Genomic DNA, 19,155 nt, shown 5'->3' on the forward strand with positions numbered 1-19,155 from the left:
GTCAACATTCAGTTCATAAGTGATGATAATAAATGTGAAATTCTGTACTGTTGAACATACTACACATTGTTGAAGAATATGACTTGAAAAAAAGTTCTCGCCCTCTTCTAATTTTACTATATTAACTATTTATTTTGACAATTAATGTCCATTTTCTTAACATTTATTTTGTTTCTTATTCTATTTTGTATGTATTTATTTTGGCTATGCACCTACTCCTTTTTTTGTTCAACAATACATTGATGTTTGTGGTTTATATAGTTGTATTTGGTTATAATTTAAAAAATGAATGAATAAATAAATAAATAAATCATCGGTTCATTCACATAAAGAAGAAGAAAAAACAGTCTTCCGGGGGTGTTGTTTCGCTGTTACCGTAAACATTGGATTAATCGCGCACTTGAATTAAAGGAACGGCTGATTCGACCGCAGTCTGTTTTCCATGCAGCTGCCACACAGAAAATGACACCGCCCAATCCCAGTTTAAGAGCTATTCTAACAACCAATAATGCTGCATCTCACCCATCATTAACCATACACTATTTATAATAATATATTTGTATATATTTTAGGACTGTTACGTCTTTGCTGAATTGCTATTTATCATTTCCAAGACACATTTTAAACAGTATTGAACTGTTATAACCAGTCTGAAATAATCAATCACTACACTCTGAGAGAGGAAATGTCTTATTTGAGTTAAAATATTTTTATTTGAGTCTCTCAGGTTTTCATAGTCGACTCATGGACACCCAGCTTGTCAATACAAGTAAATAAATACACATAAGACATAAAGATTGTTTCTCTCTGATATCATTGTGTTCAAGACACAAGACAGGCGCAAATGAGGGTTTTTGGAGGTGATTTACAGAAAATTCTTAGGGTTTTAGAAAGATTTTTGTCACTGTGGATGTGGCTTGAGCTCTTTTTGTAATAAACTCTCCACACACCACCATTCTGTGGCTTCCCTTAGATTCATGTGTGAATGTTATGCACTTTAGCCAAACAAGATAACACACATTTTTTACGACTACAAGGCCCTAGATGTCTAAAGAGGCTGAAAAATAATAATCTTCTTGCGCATTTCACATAGCGTTTTCACACTAGTAAGCCCTGGAATGGCTCCCATTCAGGCTCTAGTTCCATTTGGACTCTTGGTCCTTGGTCCACCATTGTTCCACCTGAAGCATCAATGATCTTCAATACAGAACATGGGAGGATGTAAACACAACTGTGTGTTCTTTGTTTTCTTTGTCATTTCCATGTTATCCTTCCTTCTTCTCATCTACAGCGTACATTAACATGTCCACTGATGATGTATTATTGGGTTCCCGGTGGTAACCATCTCCAATCTTTGGTTGGTTCCTATCTGATTTGTTTCTGGTGTGAATAGAAATCCAGTCGGTTCAAAGTTTGGTCCTGGGACTGTGTAAGCCATGCCAGAGGATTACTCCAGGTTCCTTCAAGTCATTACTGGCTTCTCTTCTGAAAACTGAGGTTCAGTCATCAAGGGTCATCCTCTCCTGCCCTCAGACCCATTCCATCTCACTGGCCTTTCTTGAGTCCGGGCTGGAAGGAGGCGTAATCAGACACTGCTGCAACGGCACTGCTTCCTCCTGTGCCCCAACGCAACTCGGAGACACGGCTGCCAGGCGTAACATGGTCGCCCCTGCTGTGAACCCCGACAGCCCTCTCGCTAGAGTTCGAGAGGCCACCCTGAGCCCCCCCGCCCTCTTACGTCTGGCTGACGCCGTGGTCATTTGACGAGCTCCGGCCAGTTCAGTCAGAAAACCCAGACTCTGGGAGGGGAGGCTGTAGACGTGAAGGCCGCGGAAAAGTTCTGGCAGCGGCCTGAAACCGCCTTGAGGCTCTGGCGGAAGTGACTCGAACTGTATCAACATGAATCGCTCACCGGCGCGGCCCTGTAGATAGTCTGCGAGAATGCAGCTCAGCGACGCACTGAAAGCGTCGACACAGGGAGGGGGAGCAGGAGCGCTCCTCTCCCAGCTCTGAGCTCCCCACTCTTCGGCTCTTCTCCACGAGGCCTGCGTCAGCACCAGCACCACTTTGCCGCCCTGCCGTTTAAGTCGGTCCAGTCTTGAATGAAGCCAAGGCACGGGGCCCAGCACGGCCAGCTCTGCCTGGCTCCACAGATCCAGAGACACGCTGAAACCCAGAGTCTGGAGGGAGGAGCCCAGCTGACACATCAACCCCGGCAAATCCTGGCCGTCATCGGACGAGTACAGCAACACCACATGGCCACCGCCCACTGCACCTGCACCAGAAGACAAGTGGAAGGTTTTTGAAGTGTGATTCAATGTGTCCCTGCCTTCGAGACCACACTCATACTCACCAAAAACATGGCACATCAGTGTGGACCCAAGGTAAAACCATTTTAGCCACTAACCAGATTCAAGTCCTAAAACACCGTCTCCGTGTGGACGGCCCCTTTATCCGTGATTCAATTATTTGGCATTTTTTCCACCTGACATTTTGGTCGGTGACAATTTTTTTTTTGCTAACAGCCAAAAGCCGCCATATACCGGCCAATGTAAACTCTGCAGGACGTTGCGGAGATGATTTTCCTGGTTAATAATGCTCGCCTGCTAGCTGGCTAGTAAACTGTGGAATGGATTTCCTGAACGGAGGCGTGCATCATTCATTACTCCACGTCTCATTGAGGCACGCCTCCGCTCAGGAAATCCATTCCACTTTTTGCAGCCAGCTAGCAGAGCAGTCAGGGAATCACTTGTGGAGACATTTCAGCAGACAACATTAAAACACAGACGGATGGGATAATCGGAAATCTCTACAGTTGGCTAACAGCTCCCAAAGGCTAAAACGTTAAAATGTTGTATGGACTTTAGTCCAGGAGAGTCGACAGTTTACAAACTAGAGTTTCCAGTCGAAAAAAGGTCAAAGGTTAAGATAAAGCAGCAGAAATGTTCTCAAAGCTCACAGAGTGGTCCTGTTGCGCATATATGTTAGTTATGGAGGTCTACTTACATATATTAACTTGTTTTTATGGTCAAAAACCTCCTAGTTGCTGTAAACAAGCCGATAGAAATCTCTCCTTACTGACGCTGTCCTCAGCCGCGGTGTTTCAGACTGAAATCTCACACCCAGAAGACAGAATGTGTTTGGCCAGCCAGCGTAGAGCCTTCCCAACTGTCTTGTGATTGGCCAATACCCGGAAGTGACATAATCAGCACACCAGCTCTCAGAAGCGCAGCTCCCCCCTCTGGAACGGTGGATGCACTGCTACTCATTATCAAAACATTGTTTTAACAATGTTTAAAAATAGCTTCTTCACGACTCCCCGCCGCAGTCCCTTTTATGACTTTGACCCAGAGTCAGAGACACTGACGCTCGTGAAACACCTCCACAACGGACGTTATTCTTCTTCTGCGGTTCAATGTACAAAACCAAATGTGCCCGGACTAGTGCCCGGACTAGTGCCCGGAGCAGGACGATCTGCTGTTCAGGAGAACCTCTGTTTTTTACACACTAAAAAAACAGCGTTAATTGGAACTTCCGGTCTAGGTCCACTTTAAGATATCAAAGACTTAAGCAGGCTTCTTAAACTATTCCTTTAAGAAGATATGTGTGTGTGTTTACTTTGATCCGCACAGACCTTTAACATCGTCTTCTTTCAACCACCTCCAAACGTATCCTGAGGGGAAAAAACAGGGCACACACTTAGGTCTTTTTCTCCTGAGCCGCTCTTAATATTTAATGAGCCACAAATAGCGAGATGACCTTTCAGGACCCCTTGTATAAAATAGGCTCCTAATATAGTCAGGCATATCAGCAGCAGCCCGACGAGGAGCGGCAGACTCCATCTCCACCGAGATGCTGGGGAAAATAAATAAAAATGTAATCATTAGCCAATTTACTGTGTCTGGTTATTAATTTAATTTTTATGAAACATTAAAGTCACTTAATATGCGTCTGAATCATGATTATTAACAGCCCTACTTGCAAACGGACAGTGAGGCTCTAAGTACGACTCCATCCCATGTATCTTTATCTGAAAATGAGCCAAAGAATTCATGCAAAATATGAACAAACTCATTCTCTATGTATATTTTTTTACATATTTTGCATTATATTAGACACAAAGCAAAAGTATCACCTGGACACAGAGCAGAGGATGTGACGATGACATATTGAACTCTCCTGTTTTCTGAAAAGTGAATGAAAAATGTCATTAGAAAATTACAAATTGAGCCAAAAATTCATTTATAAACTGATATATTCAATGTGATATTTCATATTGATGTACAGTTTTTGCATTTTTCCACTGAACGTGAACCAGCACTGATCATTTAGTCAGTAAATGCCACATAAAGATGAAGTTATGAGCATTTATTTATTTATTTATTTTAACCAGCATTTGAGATTTACAAGAAACTGGTTCTCAAGACAGAAAATATAAGTGGTCAAATGCTTTTTTTCTTTAAAGGAAAATCTTATTTAATCTTTAATATAAACACTGCCACAAAATGGAAAATGTAATGTGTGTAAGACGCGTAGCTTCAGCTAATATGCAGTCTTGAATAAAACAAAGGTAAATGATGAGTTAAGGTGTCGTGTGACGTGTCGTATGGACATTAAAGGTGCCATATGTAAGAATGTGGCCAAAAACGGTTACTACATTCCAATTCAAAATACCGAGGTCTTTTAGGTTTCGTTTTCTGACCTAACTGGCAACCCGTGGTTGCTCGGCAGCCGAGACTCTAATGACTGCAATGATTGGTAGACGGCGGTAGGTGGCGCCACATGCCAAAACATGATTTGCAGTCTGCAAAATAATTTTTTTAATGTAAATATTTTGTCTGTACTGTTGTTGTTGGTGAGTTCAGTTTGTTATATGAACATTATTCCTGAGTCTCTGTGACATATTAGGAGGATTTTACGGCCAGTTGCTTTAGATTTATCACATAATGCACCTTTAATGGTCACATCTCTGCTGTTGCTTTTTGCAAATTTTTAATTTCACGCAAATTCCGTGCAGAATTTAACTTCCTTTTCTGACCTTCTTTGACTTTTCTGATATTATAATGTGATTTCTACTATTCTTTTACTACTTTGTGCTAGTTTTAGCACCAGAGGAGACACCATCATCAAAAATGATACGGATGATTATTACTCGTTCTCACGCGCGCAGGCCATTAGCCGAGGCTGTTATTGACGACGGAGATCAAGAGAAGTGGGACTTAAGGAGTTTTATAACGACCTGAGGGCGAAGAGCTTGTAACCAGACCCCATGGTTCTCAAACTGTGGTGCGTGTGCCACCAGTGGTACACTGTGAAAAGTCTGTTTTTACACCACTGTATTTAAACGTTGGTGATAATGTTGCTAGACCAAGAGGTCAACATTTTCTCAAGTAGAACTTGAAATAAAAGTTTGGAAAAGAGTTTTTACCCAGTGTGCATTGCGTGTTGCACTCCAGCCTGCATCTTCGTGGTCATGGAGCGTCTGCCTGGAGCCCGTCACCTCGTCACATCGGCCTCCGTCCACGTCTTTCCTGCACAGCCACACGTCCGCCTCCAGCCTGCAGGGGGCAGTCACATTCCAGCTCAGCCCCGCGCCGCCCTCCCTCGTCTGGAACTCCTCCACGGACACGGACACGTTGTGCTGCATTCTTTCAAGTGCATCTGCACCAAAAATAAATAAATAAATAAAGAGAATTCATTGTTGTTGTATTTAATTAAATATTATATATAATATTTTTTTTACCTTGTTGGTTCATGAAAGGACAGAATTGTCTTCGAAGATCCTTTCCCTTCCACCAAACCTGAAAACAAACATTTATTTATACAAGTATTTATTCAATCTGTAAAGCTGCCATTTATAATCTGCTAGATTAACACAGGAACTACCTGGAAACACAGGCATGGAGCTACGGCGTTTGAAGAAATGAGCATTTCTCTCTTGCCCTTTGGCTGCAAAGGTTAAAAATGGAGGTCACACAGATACATAGAGAGAGTATGAATATTAATATGGAGTTGATTCATACTCTGAATGTAACACGTGGTCTGAGTGACTGACTGACCCATGACAGAATCTCTCCAGGCCTTTCGTTCCAAATCATCCGATACATGAGCTCGTCTCGTCTGGCGTCGTCGTCGTCCAGCAGCTGGAGGACGACGTTTCTCTCGGAGTCGGTCTGAGCTCGGAGTCTGGGAGCTGAGACGAAGCAGAGACACGGCGTGGATTACAACTGAAGCTGTGTGAAGGCTTCAAATTACACAAATCAATGTAAACTGTAATCTGTCAGATGAGAGCAGGACACTGACGGACAGCTGCACGGCAAGAAATCTCACTGAAAAGTTTGATATTTTTTCTGTTATTTAAGAAAATACATGAGAATATTGAAGTATTTTTATTCTCATTTTAATTATTATGGTCTGGCTTGTCCTCCAAATGGAGGGTGTTGATTATCAACAGTCAATTCAACGCTGTCTTTATCCTGTATAGCAACTCCTCAACTCAAAATATTCTGATATTTATATTTTAAAACAGCGCAAATAATATTCAAAGCAAGAAATAACTTATTCTCCAAATGAAATAAAGAAATTTTTTTTAGAGAGACAGTTTAAGAGGGAAAATACATTTAAAAATGCAGTATGCCAGGACAATTTATGTTGATATGTGTGTTTTATTACAATTACAGAACAGGCTAACCGATGAATTTAAGTACACTCTTAGAAATGAGGGTTCCAAAAGGGTTCTTCTACAAGGGCTGAGGTTCTACCTGGAACCATTTGTTTCTGAAAAACCCTTTCAGGAAGAAAGGGTTTTTCAAGGGTTCTTGGTAACACTAATGGTTCCTGTAAGAATCCAGAGAACCCTTTAAAACCCCTTTCCTGAATAATGGGTCATTGATGGAACCCTCCAAAAGGGTTCCAGGTGGAACCTTTATAAAAAGGTTCTACCTGGAGCCAAAAAGGGTTCTCCTATGAGGACAAGTCGAAGAACCTTATATAGTTCTACTTAGCACTTTTATTTCTAAGAGTGCAGAGTAAAAACATAAATCATAAATCGGTTCAATAGAAAATACCAGGACTCCTAATAATAATATACAAATTTTAAATAAATATGAGGATGAAGAACAGCAGTTTAATCCAGGCTCTAAGTGTTTAGAGCCAGACATATTCTTGTGTTGCACTGAGAACATTAAGAACATTGTATAAAATACCGTGTAAATATCTGGTGATGGGATAAAGTAGTCGATAAATGGAGTTGTGTGTAATCAGAATGGAGGTAGGAACATAATAATAAACAAGCTGTTTTGTAAAGTTCTCTTACCGTCACATTCCTTCACCGTCGTCTCGAGGTTCATGGAGCAAACTGAAAGGTGGAAGGAAGAACATTACTCTACACTCTTAGAAATAAGGGTTCCAAAAGCGTCCTTCTACAAGGGCTGAGGTTCTACCTGGAACCATTTGCTTCTGAAAAAACCCTAGGGTTTTCCAAGGGTTCTTGGTAACACTAATGGTTTCAGTAAGAACCATTTTGATCCAGAGGATCCTGAATAAAGGGTTTTTCAAGGGTTCTTGATGGAACACTCCAAAAGGGTTCCAGGTTGAACCTTTATAAAAAAGGTTCTACCTGAAGCCAAAAAGGGTTCTCCTATAAGGACAAGCCGAAGAACCTTATGGTTCTACTTAGCACTCTTTTTTCTAAGAATGTACCAATTCACCGTGTCTTTTGTTGAACCTCACCTTCTTCTAAAGATGGGACTGTGATATTTTTGACCATGCTGTGAGTTCCCACTGAGCGAGCGTACACGTGGACCACGACGGGACTGTCGAACGCCACCGCCTCTGTGAGCAGCAGCTGCATCTGCTGAGTCACAAACGCAAGACAAAGATGTTCTGGAGCGACTAAAAGTGAGACGTTTAAGAAGAGTTTCAGTATTATTCAGAGCAGAGTGAGCTCACGAATATGGGGGATTAGATTCTACCATTCACACAACACACAGACGTCAGAATACGGAGCTTCATTTTGACAGCAGGATTACTGCACCTTCTCTGTAGACGTTTGGGAAGATTGGATGACACCGGATTGGCTCAGTTTGAACTGGAGCGTCTTCCAAACTTCCTGACGACCTGGAGAGCTGAGACACACTTGAACCAAAGCTGCAGAAGATGAGAGAGGAGTTACCTCGGTTAGAAACCCTAACCCAACCCTAACCCAACCCTAAACCTAACCCTCACCCTAAACCTAGCCCAACCCTAGCCCAACCCTAGCCCAACCCTAACCCCGGAAAAAATAAGTGTGTTTTTAGTCTACTGTTTTCTACCTGGTGGTTCATGGAGAACATGCTGACCACTTCCCTCCGGCCGTTGGTTCAGACTGAGGAACTCCTCCTCGTCGTTGTGATCACCAGACTCTTCAGAAACCTGCGTCACGTGATCGTCCTCTGCAGCTGCACATGCGACACAACCACAGGCCGTAAACTCAGGAAGGAAGCTGGTCTCAGTATCATACGATAATCCGTCATGACAGGCTATCGCAGTTATGCTAGTCACGATGATCTTTCGCGATGGTCTTTGTTTTGATATGAAACCATGTAGACCACAATACAAACATGTTCATGGTGCAAAATTAATCTTTAGTAGAATCAAAAATGAAAGCAAATAAATAAATAAAACTGTAACGTTAACGTTAGCCCATGACGCGTTTCCATGACGACTGACCGGAGACCGTGGCACCGGAGTCCAGACACCGTTTATCAGTTAGCTCCGTTGGCTGTGTTAGCTCCTTTAGCGCCGGTTAGCGAGCCTAGAGTGGAACTGGTCTGTTTATTAAACGAAAAGAGCAGCGCTACAAATAACCAGCGTACCTGTTGTACTGCGTATGTGTGCCTCTGTTTTTAAAGTTTAGCGTTACTTTAGAGACTCTTTTTAACAATCGGGAGTCACGTAAACACACGATTTTTCCGGGTCAGTCGTCATGGAAACGCGCCATGTGTTAACGTTAACGCACACTAATGACAACACAACATTAAAACACTATATATATATATATATACATATATATAATACTATTGCTTTGATGGTAAAAACTCAAAGGAAGCTGGTCTCAGTATCATACGATAATCTGTCATGACAGGCTATCGCAGTTATGCTAGTCATGATGATCTTTCGCGATGGTCTTTGTTTTGATACGAAACCATGTAGACCACAATACAAACATGTTCATGGTGCAAAATTAATCTTTAGTAGAATCAAAAATGAAAGCAAATAAATAAATAAAACTGTAACGTTAAAGTAAGCACATGACACGTTTCCATAACGACTGACCGGAGACCGTGGCACCGGAGTCCAGGCACCGTTTATCAGTTAGCTCCGTTGGCTGTGTTAGCTCCTTTAGCGCCGGTTAGCGAGCCTAGAGTGGAACTGGTCTGTTTATTAAACGAAAAGAGCAGCGCTACAAATAACCAGCGTACCTGTTGTACTGCGTATGTGTGCCTCTGTTTTTAAAGTTTAGCGTTACTTTAGAGACTCTTTTTAACAATCGGGAGTCACGTAAACACACGATTTTTCCGGGTCAGTCGTCATGGAAACGCGCCATGTGTTAACGTTAACGCACACTAATGACAACACAACATTAAAACACTATATATATATATATATACATATATATAATACTATTGCTTTGATGGTAAAAACTCAAAGGAAGCTGGTCTCAGTATCATACAATAATCTGTCATGACAGGCTATCGCAGTTATGCTAGTCATGATGATCTTTCGCGATGGTCTTTGTTTTGATACGAAACCATGTAGACCACAATACAAACATGTTCATGGTGCAAAATTAATCTTTAGTAGAATCAAAAATGAAAGCAAATAAATAAATAAAACTGTAACGTTAAAGTAAGCACATGACACGTTTCCATAACGACTGACCGGAGACCGTGGCACCGGAGTCCAGGCACCGTTTATCAGTTAGCTCGGTTGGCTGTGTTAGCTCCTTTAGCGCCGGTTAGCGAGCCTAGAGTGGAACTGGTCTGTTTATGAAAGGAAAAGAGCAGCGCTACAAATAACCAGCGTACCTGTTGTACTGCGTATGTGTGCCTCTGTTTTTAAAGTTTAGCGTTACTTTAGAGACTCTTTTTAACAATCGGGAGTCACGTAAACACACGATTTTTCCGGGTCAGGCGTCATGGAAACGCGCCATGCGTTAACGCACACTAATGACAACACAACATTAAAACACTATATATATATATATATAATACAATTGCTTTGATGGTAACTTGATAACACGTGATGGGCCGCATGAAACTGATTGGAGGGAACGCATGTGGGCCGCGAGCCGCAAGTTTGAGAAACAGAACACAGAAGACAGATTCAACAACTATTAAAAATATATATATATATTAAAAAAAATAAAAAATCAGCTACTGTGTTGTTGTTTTTTGTGTATAGGATTTAAATTACCGCACCAGTTTATCATTTTACAGATAAACAATTATCTTCATTACTTTACAATGGGCTATTATGGTATTTTAAAGTATTATCACTATTATTAGTAGGAGTAATAGTAGTAGTTAGTGTCGTACACATTTCCACAGTTTAATTTCATTGTCCAGCTTTATATTTAGCAGTAGAATCCACTTTTGAAGCTTTTCACGTGCGCTCCATGTGTGTTTTTCAGCCACTGTAGGGAAAGTCATGTGGAGGCGATCGGCTTAAATTGTTTCAGTGGTTTGAAGGCTCAGTTAAAGCTGCAGTGTGTAAGTTTGACTACCTCTGACTGTGATGGCGACTCTCAGGCAGAGTCGACAGTGTCGTGAGGCCGAGCAGCACAGCACGACTCTGAGCTGCATGTGCGTCACGTCCACTGCATCGTTAGGTTCGGGCAGGACGGCAGAGAACGCAGACACTGTGGACAGAGACACAGAGAGAGTACGTTTTGGTTTCGTCCAGTGGGGTGTCGTCGTTAACAGGAAATGACACCATGATGACGACGATGTTGTCGTTACCTGAGTTCACGTGGCAGTCAGTCAAACCCTGAAGAAGAACAAAGATGTTCGTGAGCAGCGAGCAAACACGACGACACGCGTCCATTCACCCGTGCAAATGAGTCAATCATGATTAAAGGTTGACGGGTGGTTTCCACAGAGAATAACAAAGAGTTCTTTGACAGTTTAAAACATCAGACGTGATCAAGAACGACTCCCATCAGCGGATTTGATTTGGCAGAGATTCTTTTGCCCTGTGGCTAAGCTCAATTTTGCCAAGTTCCCTTTCTGCCCGACGCTCATTCATTCATTTATCCTCCGCGAGGTGAGAGAATAAAGTATAGAAGAATAAGTCATTATGAATAATTATATTACAGTCATGTACAGATACATATATAAGAGGCTTGTTTGATGTTTTATTACATTCTTATTTACTTAAAGGTGCCATATGTAAGAATGTGGCCAAAAACGGTTACTACACTCAAATTCAAAATACTTAGGTCTTTTAGGTTTCGTTTTCTGACGTAACTGGCAACCCGTGGTTGCTCGGCAGCTGAGACTCTACTGACTGCAATGACTGGTAGACGGCGGTAGGTGGCGCCACATGACGCCAAAACACAATTTCAAAACATAAACATGATTTGCAAATATTTTTTTTAATGCAAATATTTTGTCTGTACTGTTGTTGTTGGTGAGTTCAGTTTGTTATATGAACATTATTCCTGAGTCTCTGTGACATATTAGGAGGATTTTATGGCCAGTTGATTTAGATTTATTACATAATGCAACTTTAATATTAGATTGATTTATCTGTCTTTCTTTGATTTACCTAATTTTTTTTACTTAAAATCATCATGAATACCAATATCAACACACTTTTTTCCCTCTAGTCCCGCCCCCTTTTGACCAGACGAGATGCTCATTGGCCACCAGGACATTTGAATTTGACACCTGTGATGACTAAGGAATAAAATGCATGTATTGTGCCTTGTCCATTAGTTTTTTGTTACACCTAAACTTACCTTTTCGAATTAAACCCTAATCTGTGTTAGTCACAAAAACAAAAAGTTTTAATGTGAAGTTAGCCAGTGTTTTTCCAACAGTCTTTGGAAACTGAGCAGGGAGAGTAAAGTGTCCTGCTGGGCTGCCAGAGTAAATAAATCATGGGCATTAAACTCTAATCTCTCTCTGCACAAGAACCTGAAGCTTCCACACGAAACTTTCTCAACGTGCAGTGAATAAACGGGCTAAAAAACAACAACAACAACAAAAAAGGTGGTAAAACGTACATGAGTGGAGGAGAAAATGTAGAAGAACTGAACTACAAACAATACTATAATGGGATTTTCTTAAGATAATAAGTTCAATGTGGATTTAAACTGAGGTTTAAACATTGAAAGTGATCATATTGAAGAGAAGAGATGAGACAGCCCACTCACAGTATAATAAAAACACTGCATTATGCTGGTATTTTATATGCTGTATTATATAAATGTTACTGTATAAAGCATTATTTCTACTAAACAACAGTTCTAGCTTGTTTTTATCCAACATTTGTATGTGTATGGGCTAAACAAATAAAGTAAAAGCTTAACAACATCTTATATTAAATGTGTTATATCACAAATGTTGTGTGTGTATATATATATATATATGTACATATATAAACATATCAATCAAGGTATTTTTCTTTGTTTCGTGAGTGAAAAAAAAGATATTGCAATAATCAGTTTTGACATCATTTCCTACACTCTTAGAAATAAGGGTTCCAAAAGGGTTCTTCTCCAAGAGCTGAGGTTCTACCTGGAACCATTTGCTTCTGAAAAACCCTTTTTTGAATGGTTATTTGTAACACTAATGGTTCCCGTAAGAACCATTTTGATCCAGAGAACCCTTTAAAACCCCTTTCCTGAATAATCTAATAATAATAATCTAATAATCTACCTGGAGCCAAAAGGGGTTCTCCTATGAGGACAAGCCGAAGAACCTTATATGGTTCTACTTAGCACTTTTATTTCTAAGAGTGCAGTCTCTCATCACAATTAAAATAAATATACATATAAATAAATACAGAGAATTACATCAAACCAGGATGATTGTGTTTTAGTTAACCATAAAATGTCAGTATACCCTTACAATCCTTCTTAAAACCCTTGTTATTACCTCAGTGCAGTTGAGTTCAGGCGCGTCGTCGTCACTCGTCACCTCCAGCACACCTGCAGACACAAAGACCCAGAAGTGCGGCAGCAGAAAGAAGAAGAAGAAGAAGAGAGAGTGTGTCTGCTGGAGGAACATGCAAAGAGCCATGACTTCAAACCATTTGCTCCTGCACTTGGCACCAGAATGTTCCCCCCCCCCCCACACACACACACACACACACACAGACCAGCTCTGCTTATCCGAGACACTGAGGAGTGAAGGGAACACTGCTGCTGCTGCTGCTGCAGCCTCAGGATCCACCTGAGTGAGAAACAAGCGCTCCTGTTATTGTCTGTGACGGACAGCCCAGGTGTGCAGAGGGGGGTGTGTCAGGATCACACAGAGGGTTTGTGTTTGGCAGGCGATCGTATCGATGCCCTCCAGCCCATAACCACCAAACAGGCAGAGGCGTTAAACCTGTTCACGCAAAACAACACTTCGTTAAGATGAGATAAGGAAATGGCGTCTGTTATGGAAAATAGCAGGACCTCGATGCTTTATGGATCATGTACAGAAAAAATGTAAAAAGGACAGAAGCTCGGCTGGTAAGAGGTAGAAGGTCAATCCAACCCTTGGTTTGGGAATAAGGATCGAGAGCATCCAAAGGTGCATTATGTAATAAATCTAAATCAACTGGCCATAAAATCCTCCTAATATGTCACAGAGACTCAGGAATAATGTTCATATAACAAACTGAACTCACCAACAACAACAGTACAGCTAAAATATTTGCATTAAAAAAAATATTTTGCAGACTGCAAATCGTGTTTATGTTTTGAAATCATGTTTTGGCATGTGGCGCCACCTACCGCCGTCTACCAGTCATTGCAGTCAGTAGAGTCTCAGCTGCCGAGCAACAACGGGTTGCCAGTTACGTCAGAAAACGAAACCTAAAAGACCTCGGTATTTTGAATTTGAATGCAGTTACCGTTTTTGGCCACATTCTTACATATGGCACCTTTAAGTAAAAAAAACAACAACACAATATTCAAAATACAACATAACAGTAGACAACATTCAAATGATCTTCGTGACCTATTTATTATGAAATGCAGATGAAGATCAGCCAGAAAACACATAAACTGACACCTGAAAGGTAAAAAACACAACAGGAAGAGAAAGGAACGTTATGTAGATGTCATTTTATACACAAGTTATCAGTTACACACTGAGCTTTAATCTCAACCAGACCAACGCACGTTATGGCAATAAATTACGTGATAAATCTGCTCTCTCGGGACGTAAAGTAAAGTTTGATTTGTCTCGAGTTTGGCGTCTTCTTCATTTAATCATTAACATCTGGATCACGGAGGTTAAATCCAAACACTGATCACCATATGTCCAAGGAACCAACTGTCTCACATTTATGACGTTCATATCTATTCAAATGCGCCCAATTTGCTTCATAAAACAGATTTTCTTCCCCATTTTACGGCAGGCGTCATCTTCTCGACAACATCTCTCCTCTCCTGAATGAGCCTGAACTTTAAAAAACAGGAAAAGTTGGTTTAATTCAGTGTTTACGGTGTTGCAGGTTACAGTTACACTACTTTCCTTCCTGATCGACGTTGAAACACTGGAGTTCGTGAATTTGTGTTGTTGACACTCCTTATTCTACATTTTCAAGATATATGTGTTATGATTTTGTTTTTGTTTGAGTATGCCAGAGAAAATTGTGTAACACCGGCATTGTCGATATCTCGGCGCTGCTCACTGAAGCAGGAAAAACAAAAGTCTACTTTGAGCGTAGACCGTGATAAAGTCAGAGTTTACTTAGTTTTTTTGTTGTTGCTTTGCATAAAGAACGTGGACCTGGGAAAGCACCCGAGTCTCACTTTTAACGGCTTTAATGTTCGTGTAAGATTTCCAAACGACATGTGCACAGAAGAACATGTACAGCTGACAGTATTTGAATAATACTGACGTTATCTTTCCTCGCTCTTTTCGGACAATGCCTTGTGTTTAAGTGCTGGAGTTCCAGGACTCAAGGCCCGATTTCCAGGACTTGTCACTCATGGCATTATTTATTTATTTACTTACTTTTAAATATGCCCAAATAGAAAAACAACAATTTGACATACTATAGGTACAAAGATTCTGTAATAGACCTGAAACGATTAATCGGTTACTAAATTAATCGTCAGCTATTTTGATGAAGCTTTTTTATTCATGATTGAAACAAAATTTCTGATTGTTGTATCTTCTTAAATGTAAATATTTCCTTTGTTTCTTTGCTCCATATAACAACGACAGATTGTAGGCTAACTAGCGTGCTAGATAGATAGCTTGTAAGCTAACTAGCATACTAGATAGAGCGATCGTAAGTTAACTAGCATGCTAGATAGATTGATCGTAAGTTAACTAGCATGCTAGATGGATAGATTGTAAGCTAACTAGCATGCTAGATAGATAGCTTGAATGCTAACTAGCATGCTAGGTAGATTGATCATAAGCTTACTAGCATGCTAGATAGATAGATTGTAAGCTAACTAGCATGCTAGATAGATCGTAAGCTAACTAGCATGCCAGAAAGATAGCTCGATCGAAAGCTAACTAGCATGCTAGATAGATCGATCGTAAGTTAACTAGCATGCTAGATAAATCGATCGTAAGTTAACTAGCATGCTAGATGGATAGATTGTAAGCTAACTAGCATGCTAGATATAAAGCTTGTAAGCTAACTAGCATGCTAGATAGATTGATCGGAAGCTAACTAGCATGCCAGATAGATAGGTCGATCGAACACTAACGAGCATTCTAGATAGATAGATCGTAAGCTAACTAACATGCTAGATAGATAGCTTGTGAGCTAACTAGCATGCTAGATAGATCAATCGATTGAAAGCTAACTAGCATGCTAGATAGATAGATTGTAATCTAACCAGCAAGATAGATAGATAGATCGATCAACCCACATGACAATGAACCAAACAGGCTCTATGTCCTTGACAAACAAGGCTCTCCAACGTTTTGAATTGGGGTTTAATTCCCATTTTTTAAGTTAATGGCTGCATTTTTGAATATTTTATATTAACCTTTATATATGCGCTAAAGGTTAGCATGTTTTCTGAAAGAGGAATGTCAGCATGTTGGACTTTAGGTTGAGTTCTTGAATGTTGGAAGGTCGTCGGTGTGTAAAAGTTGAAAGAACTGGAGGAGGATTTCCAAAGATGTGATTTTTAATGTTTGTCTTTGCCAGGAAAAGAGGTTCTTATTCTGTTTCCCTGGCCAAATAAAGGTTAAATAATGATATAAATATTAATTTTAATTATAGAGCTGCAGAGATAATGGTTCAAACCTTTAGAGGACAAAGATGTGACCTTGAAAAGTTCGAACAAAATACTGTCACAAAGCTCTCAAACACTAAATGAAGAAAGTGAGGTATCATTTGCAACTGTGTGGTTTGCATTTTTCCAGAGATAAGTCGGCTGTTTGTGATTGGTTTCAGCCATAAAAAGGGCCTCTCAATTATGCAAAAACAAGAGGTGGAGGATTTTTTTTGACATGACACCGTCAAAGTAACAAACAGTTGTTTGTGAGTGTTTTGACTCCGATGCTGCTCACAAAGGAACGCCGGCTCCAGTTTCTCACGAACGTGTCACGTTTCCTGCAGAACAAAAGTCTGCAGAACAAGGGTCTGCTCTCGTTATGGTGAAACCTGAGCTCAAAGCTCCTCTGCTGCTCTGCGCGGTGACCCGTGAAGAGGCTCTTCCTCGGCCTCTGGACTCGCTCCATTTGCAGCCGGTGACCGCACGCACGGCGGCTTCTTATCTGAAGTCTTTCTCTTCGACGACGCGACGCTCCTCCGCCTTTGCGTTTTCCATCCACAGTCCGCGGCCTGAGGCAGCAGCGTCTGCAGCCTGTGAGCCAGCTGTCGTGCCAGCCATACCGACTGCACTTTAGCCAGCAGTCTTGGCCAACAGTGCGTCTTTAATCGACCGTCAGTGCTCGTCCGTCTCTTAATGTCTCCCAGCTCCTGTATCAAACCCCTGAAGTCCTGCGGGAGGCAGTAGCGAGGCACGTCCCTGAAGGCTTTGGGGATGTCTCTGCTGTGGCCCAGGCCCTGGAAATACACAATGGCCACCCCTTGACCACTGGACTGCTGCAGTGCCCCCTGCAGGCAGGCCAGAGCGCCTGCAAACATCGGCGCGATCACCGAAGACAGTTCCCTCTGTTGGTACCAGTCTTTTTCATCACAATCTTCTCCTGCTTTTTTAAATTTCTTCTTCTTATCCGCGTTTTCCCTCTCCTTCCATTTGTCATAGGACGTCTTGGCCTCGTGACTCCAAATTATTAGCACTTTCCCTTCAGCCCTGCGCACAGATTCCCACTGACCGTACAACCAAGGAAGTGGACCCAGATCTGCCACTTTGGTGCCAGTCCTTTGCGAGCTTTGGGCCCACAGAGCCGTGTGCACGGTGGCGTTTAGCTCCCCCTGCAGGAGAGAGGCTAACGCGCACACAGCAGACACGTGGGCCGACTGCTCGGACGAACACACCAACAACACTGGCTTCTGCACGTACAGCCAGCCTGGAGACATACGAGACAAAGGCAAAATCAAAGAAACGGACAAGGACAAAACTACAAAAAAAATGATTTCAAATCTGAGAAAACGGCTCGTCAAGAGTCTTCAAAGTGAGCGAACCTGCTGCTCCGCTTCTCGTGAGGCGGTAGATGAAAACTCCCAGCGATGCGAAAACAACCGCGAGAACCAAAGCTGCGACTGCATACATGCCACGTCTGTTGTGTGTGTCTGTGGAGGAAGGCCAAAAAAGACTTTTAACTTTAGAGTAGACATATGGTACCCTATTTCTCCAAGGTAACCTAGTTCCCTGGTGTCCTAATGAACATGTCTGTGACATGCTTTGGTCAAAATACCTTAAGGATGAAGCACCACAGCAGTTCAATCACTCTGCCAAAACAGCCCTGTTCAGAACGCTCTCTTTTGAGTGCCTGTCTCTTTAAATGCAAATGAGACACAGGAAACTACGTCAACGTCACTGAGGCTAACGGCAGCTAACAGCAGTTAGCATTTGGAAAAGCCATCATATGCCGACTCTAGCCGGCACATTGCCGTCATATATAAAATGTAAATCCTCTGAGGCTGGAAGTTTGAGTAGAACTCTGTGCTGCACTGTGCAGCCAAGAATAGAACACTTTGCAGACTTCCACTCTTCCGGATACTATTGCCCTCGCCTGCACTCACGCGTTTTTCAGGGACAAAGCGGAGTCCTCTTTTTTTTCTCTTTGCCTACTCATAGGGCCTCCAGATTCCCAAATATAACTATTAAAATTATTTTAAAAAGTAGATTTTGCATAATATGTCTCCTTTAAGGGGCGTTGTGTGCATGTGCGTGTGTGCATGCAGCTGTGCATGAAGTGAGAAGCATGCATGTCGAGTTGACGTACAGTCCGGGCACAGGATCCGTTTCCCACGAAGAGCAGGATCTGACTGCCACACCTGCAAAGAAAACAAGAACAATAGAAAAGGCTGTTAATCACCACCTTTTCTCAGTTTGGCACAGAGTTGTACTTTCATGTTGCACCATGTCATTAACCTGCACACACGGCTTCTGAAGAAGAAAGTCAGCGGGCATGTTTATCTTCATCTCTGCAGTTTTCCCCTCCTGTAAGAACAAAGGCACATATTTACACACCCACGTGAACATTAAAAAGGAAAAGTTCAGGTTCTTTAAAAAAGCCTGAGACACAGACACTGAGATGAAGGGCTGACTTTAGATTTTTGGTGTAGATTTGGTGTTATCTAGCGTGCTAGTTAGCTTACAAGCTATCTATCTATCGTGCTACTTAGCTATCTATGTGTTATACTAGTGAGATTACAAGCTATCTATCTATCTATCTATCTATCTATCTATCTATCTATCTATCTATCTATCTATCTATCTATCTATCTATCTATCTATCATGCTAGTAAGCTTACAAGCTACTCATGTATCTATCATGCTACTTTGCTATC

At 41.5% G+C, this 19,155-nt stretch overlaps 1 protein-coding gene across 1 annotated transcript; it reads right to left on the reverse strand.

Annotated features, from left to right (window-relative positions):
• Window positions 1–866: 866 nt before the first annotated feature.
• On the reverse strand, window positions 867–13,286 carry LOC310931779 (interleukin-17 receptor C; the record flags this gene model as incomplete). The annotated part of the gene is made up of 16 exons (XM_083895008.1): window positions 867–2,275; window positions 3,635–3,673; window positions 3,760–3,855; window positions 3,979–4,030; window positions 4,136–4,186; window positions 5,429–5,661; window positions 5,744–5,801; window positions 5,887–5,949; window positions 6,060–6,193; window positions 7,316–7,357; window positions 7,732–7,852; window positions 8,036–8,148; window positions 8,313–8,438; window positions 10,766–10,900; window positions 11,001–11,028; window positions 13,143–13,286. 16 exons carry the CDS (start codon window positions 13,284–13,286, stop codon window positions 1,530–1,532), a joined length of 2,181 nt encoding a protein of 726 aa, XP_083751134.1. The 3' UTR covers window positions 867–1,529.
• Between the last annotated feature and the right edge of the window lie 5,869 nt (window positions 13,287–19,155).

Source organism: Microchirus variegatus (genome assembly GCF_963457635.1).
Source record: "Microchirus variegatus genome assembly, chromosome: 9".
NCBI classification, from domain to species: Eukaryota; Metazoa; Chordata; class Actinopteri; order Pleuronectiformes; family Soleidae; genus Microchirus; species Microchirus variegatus.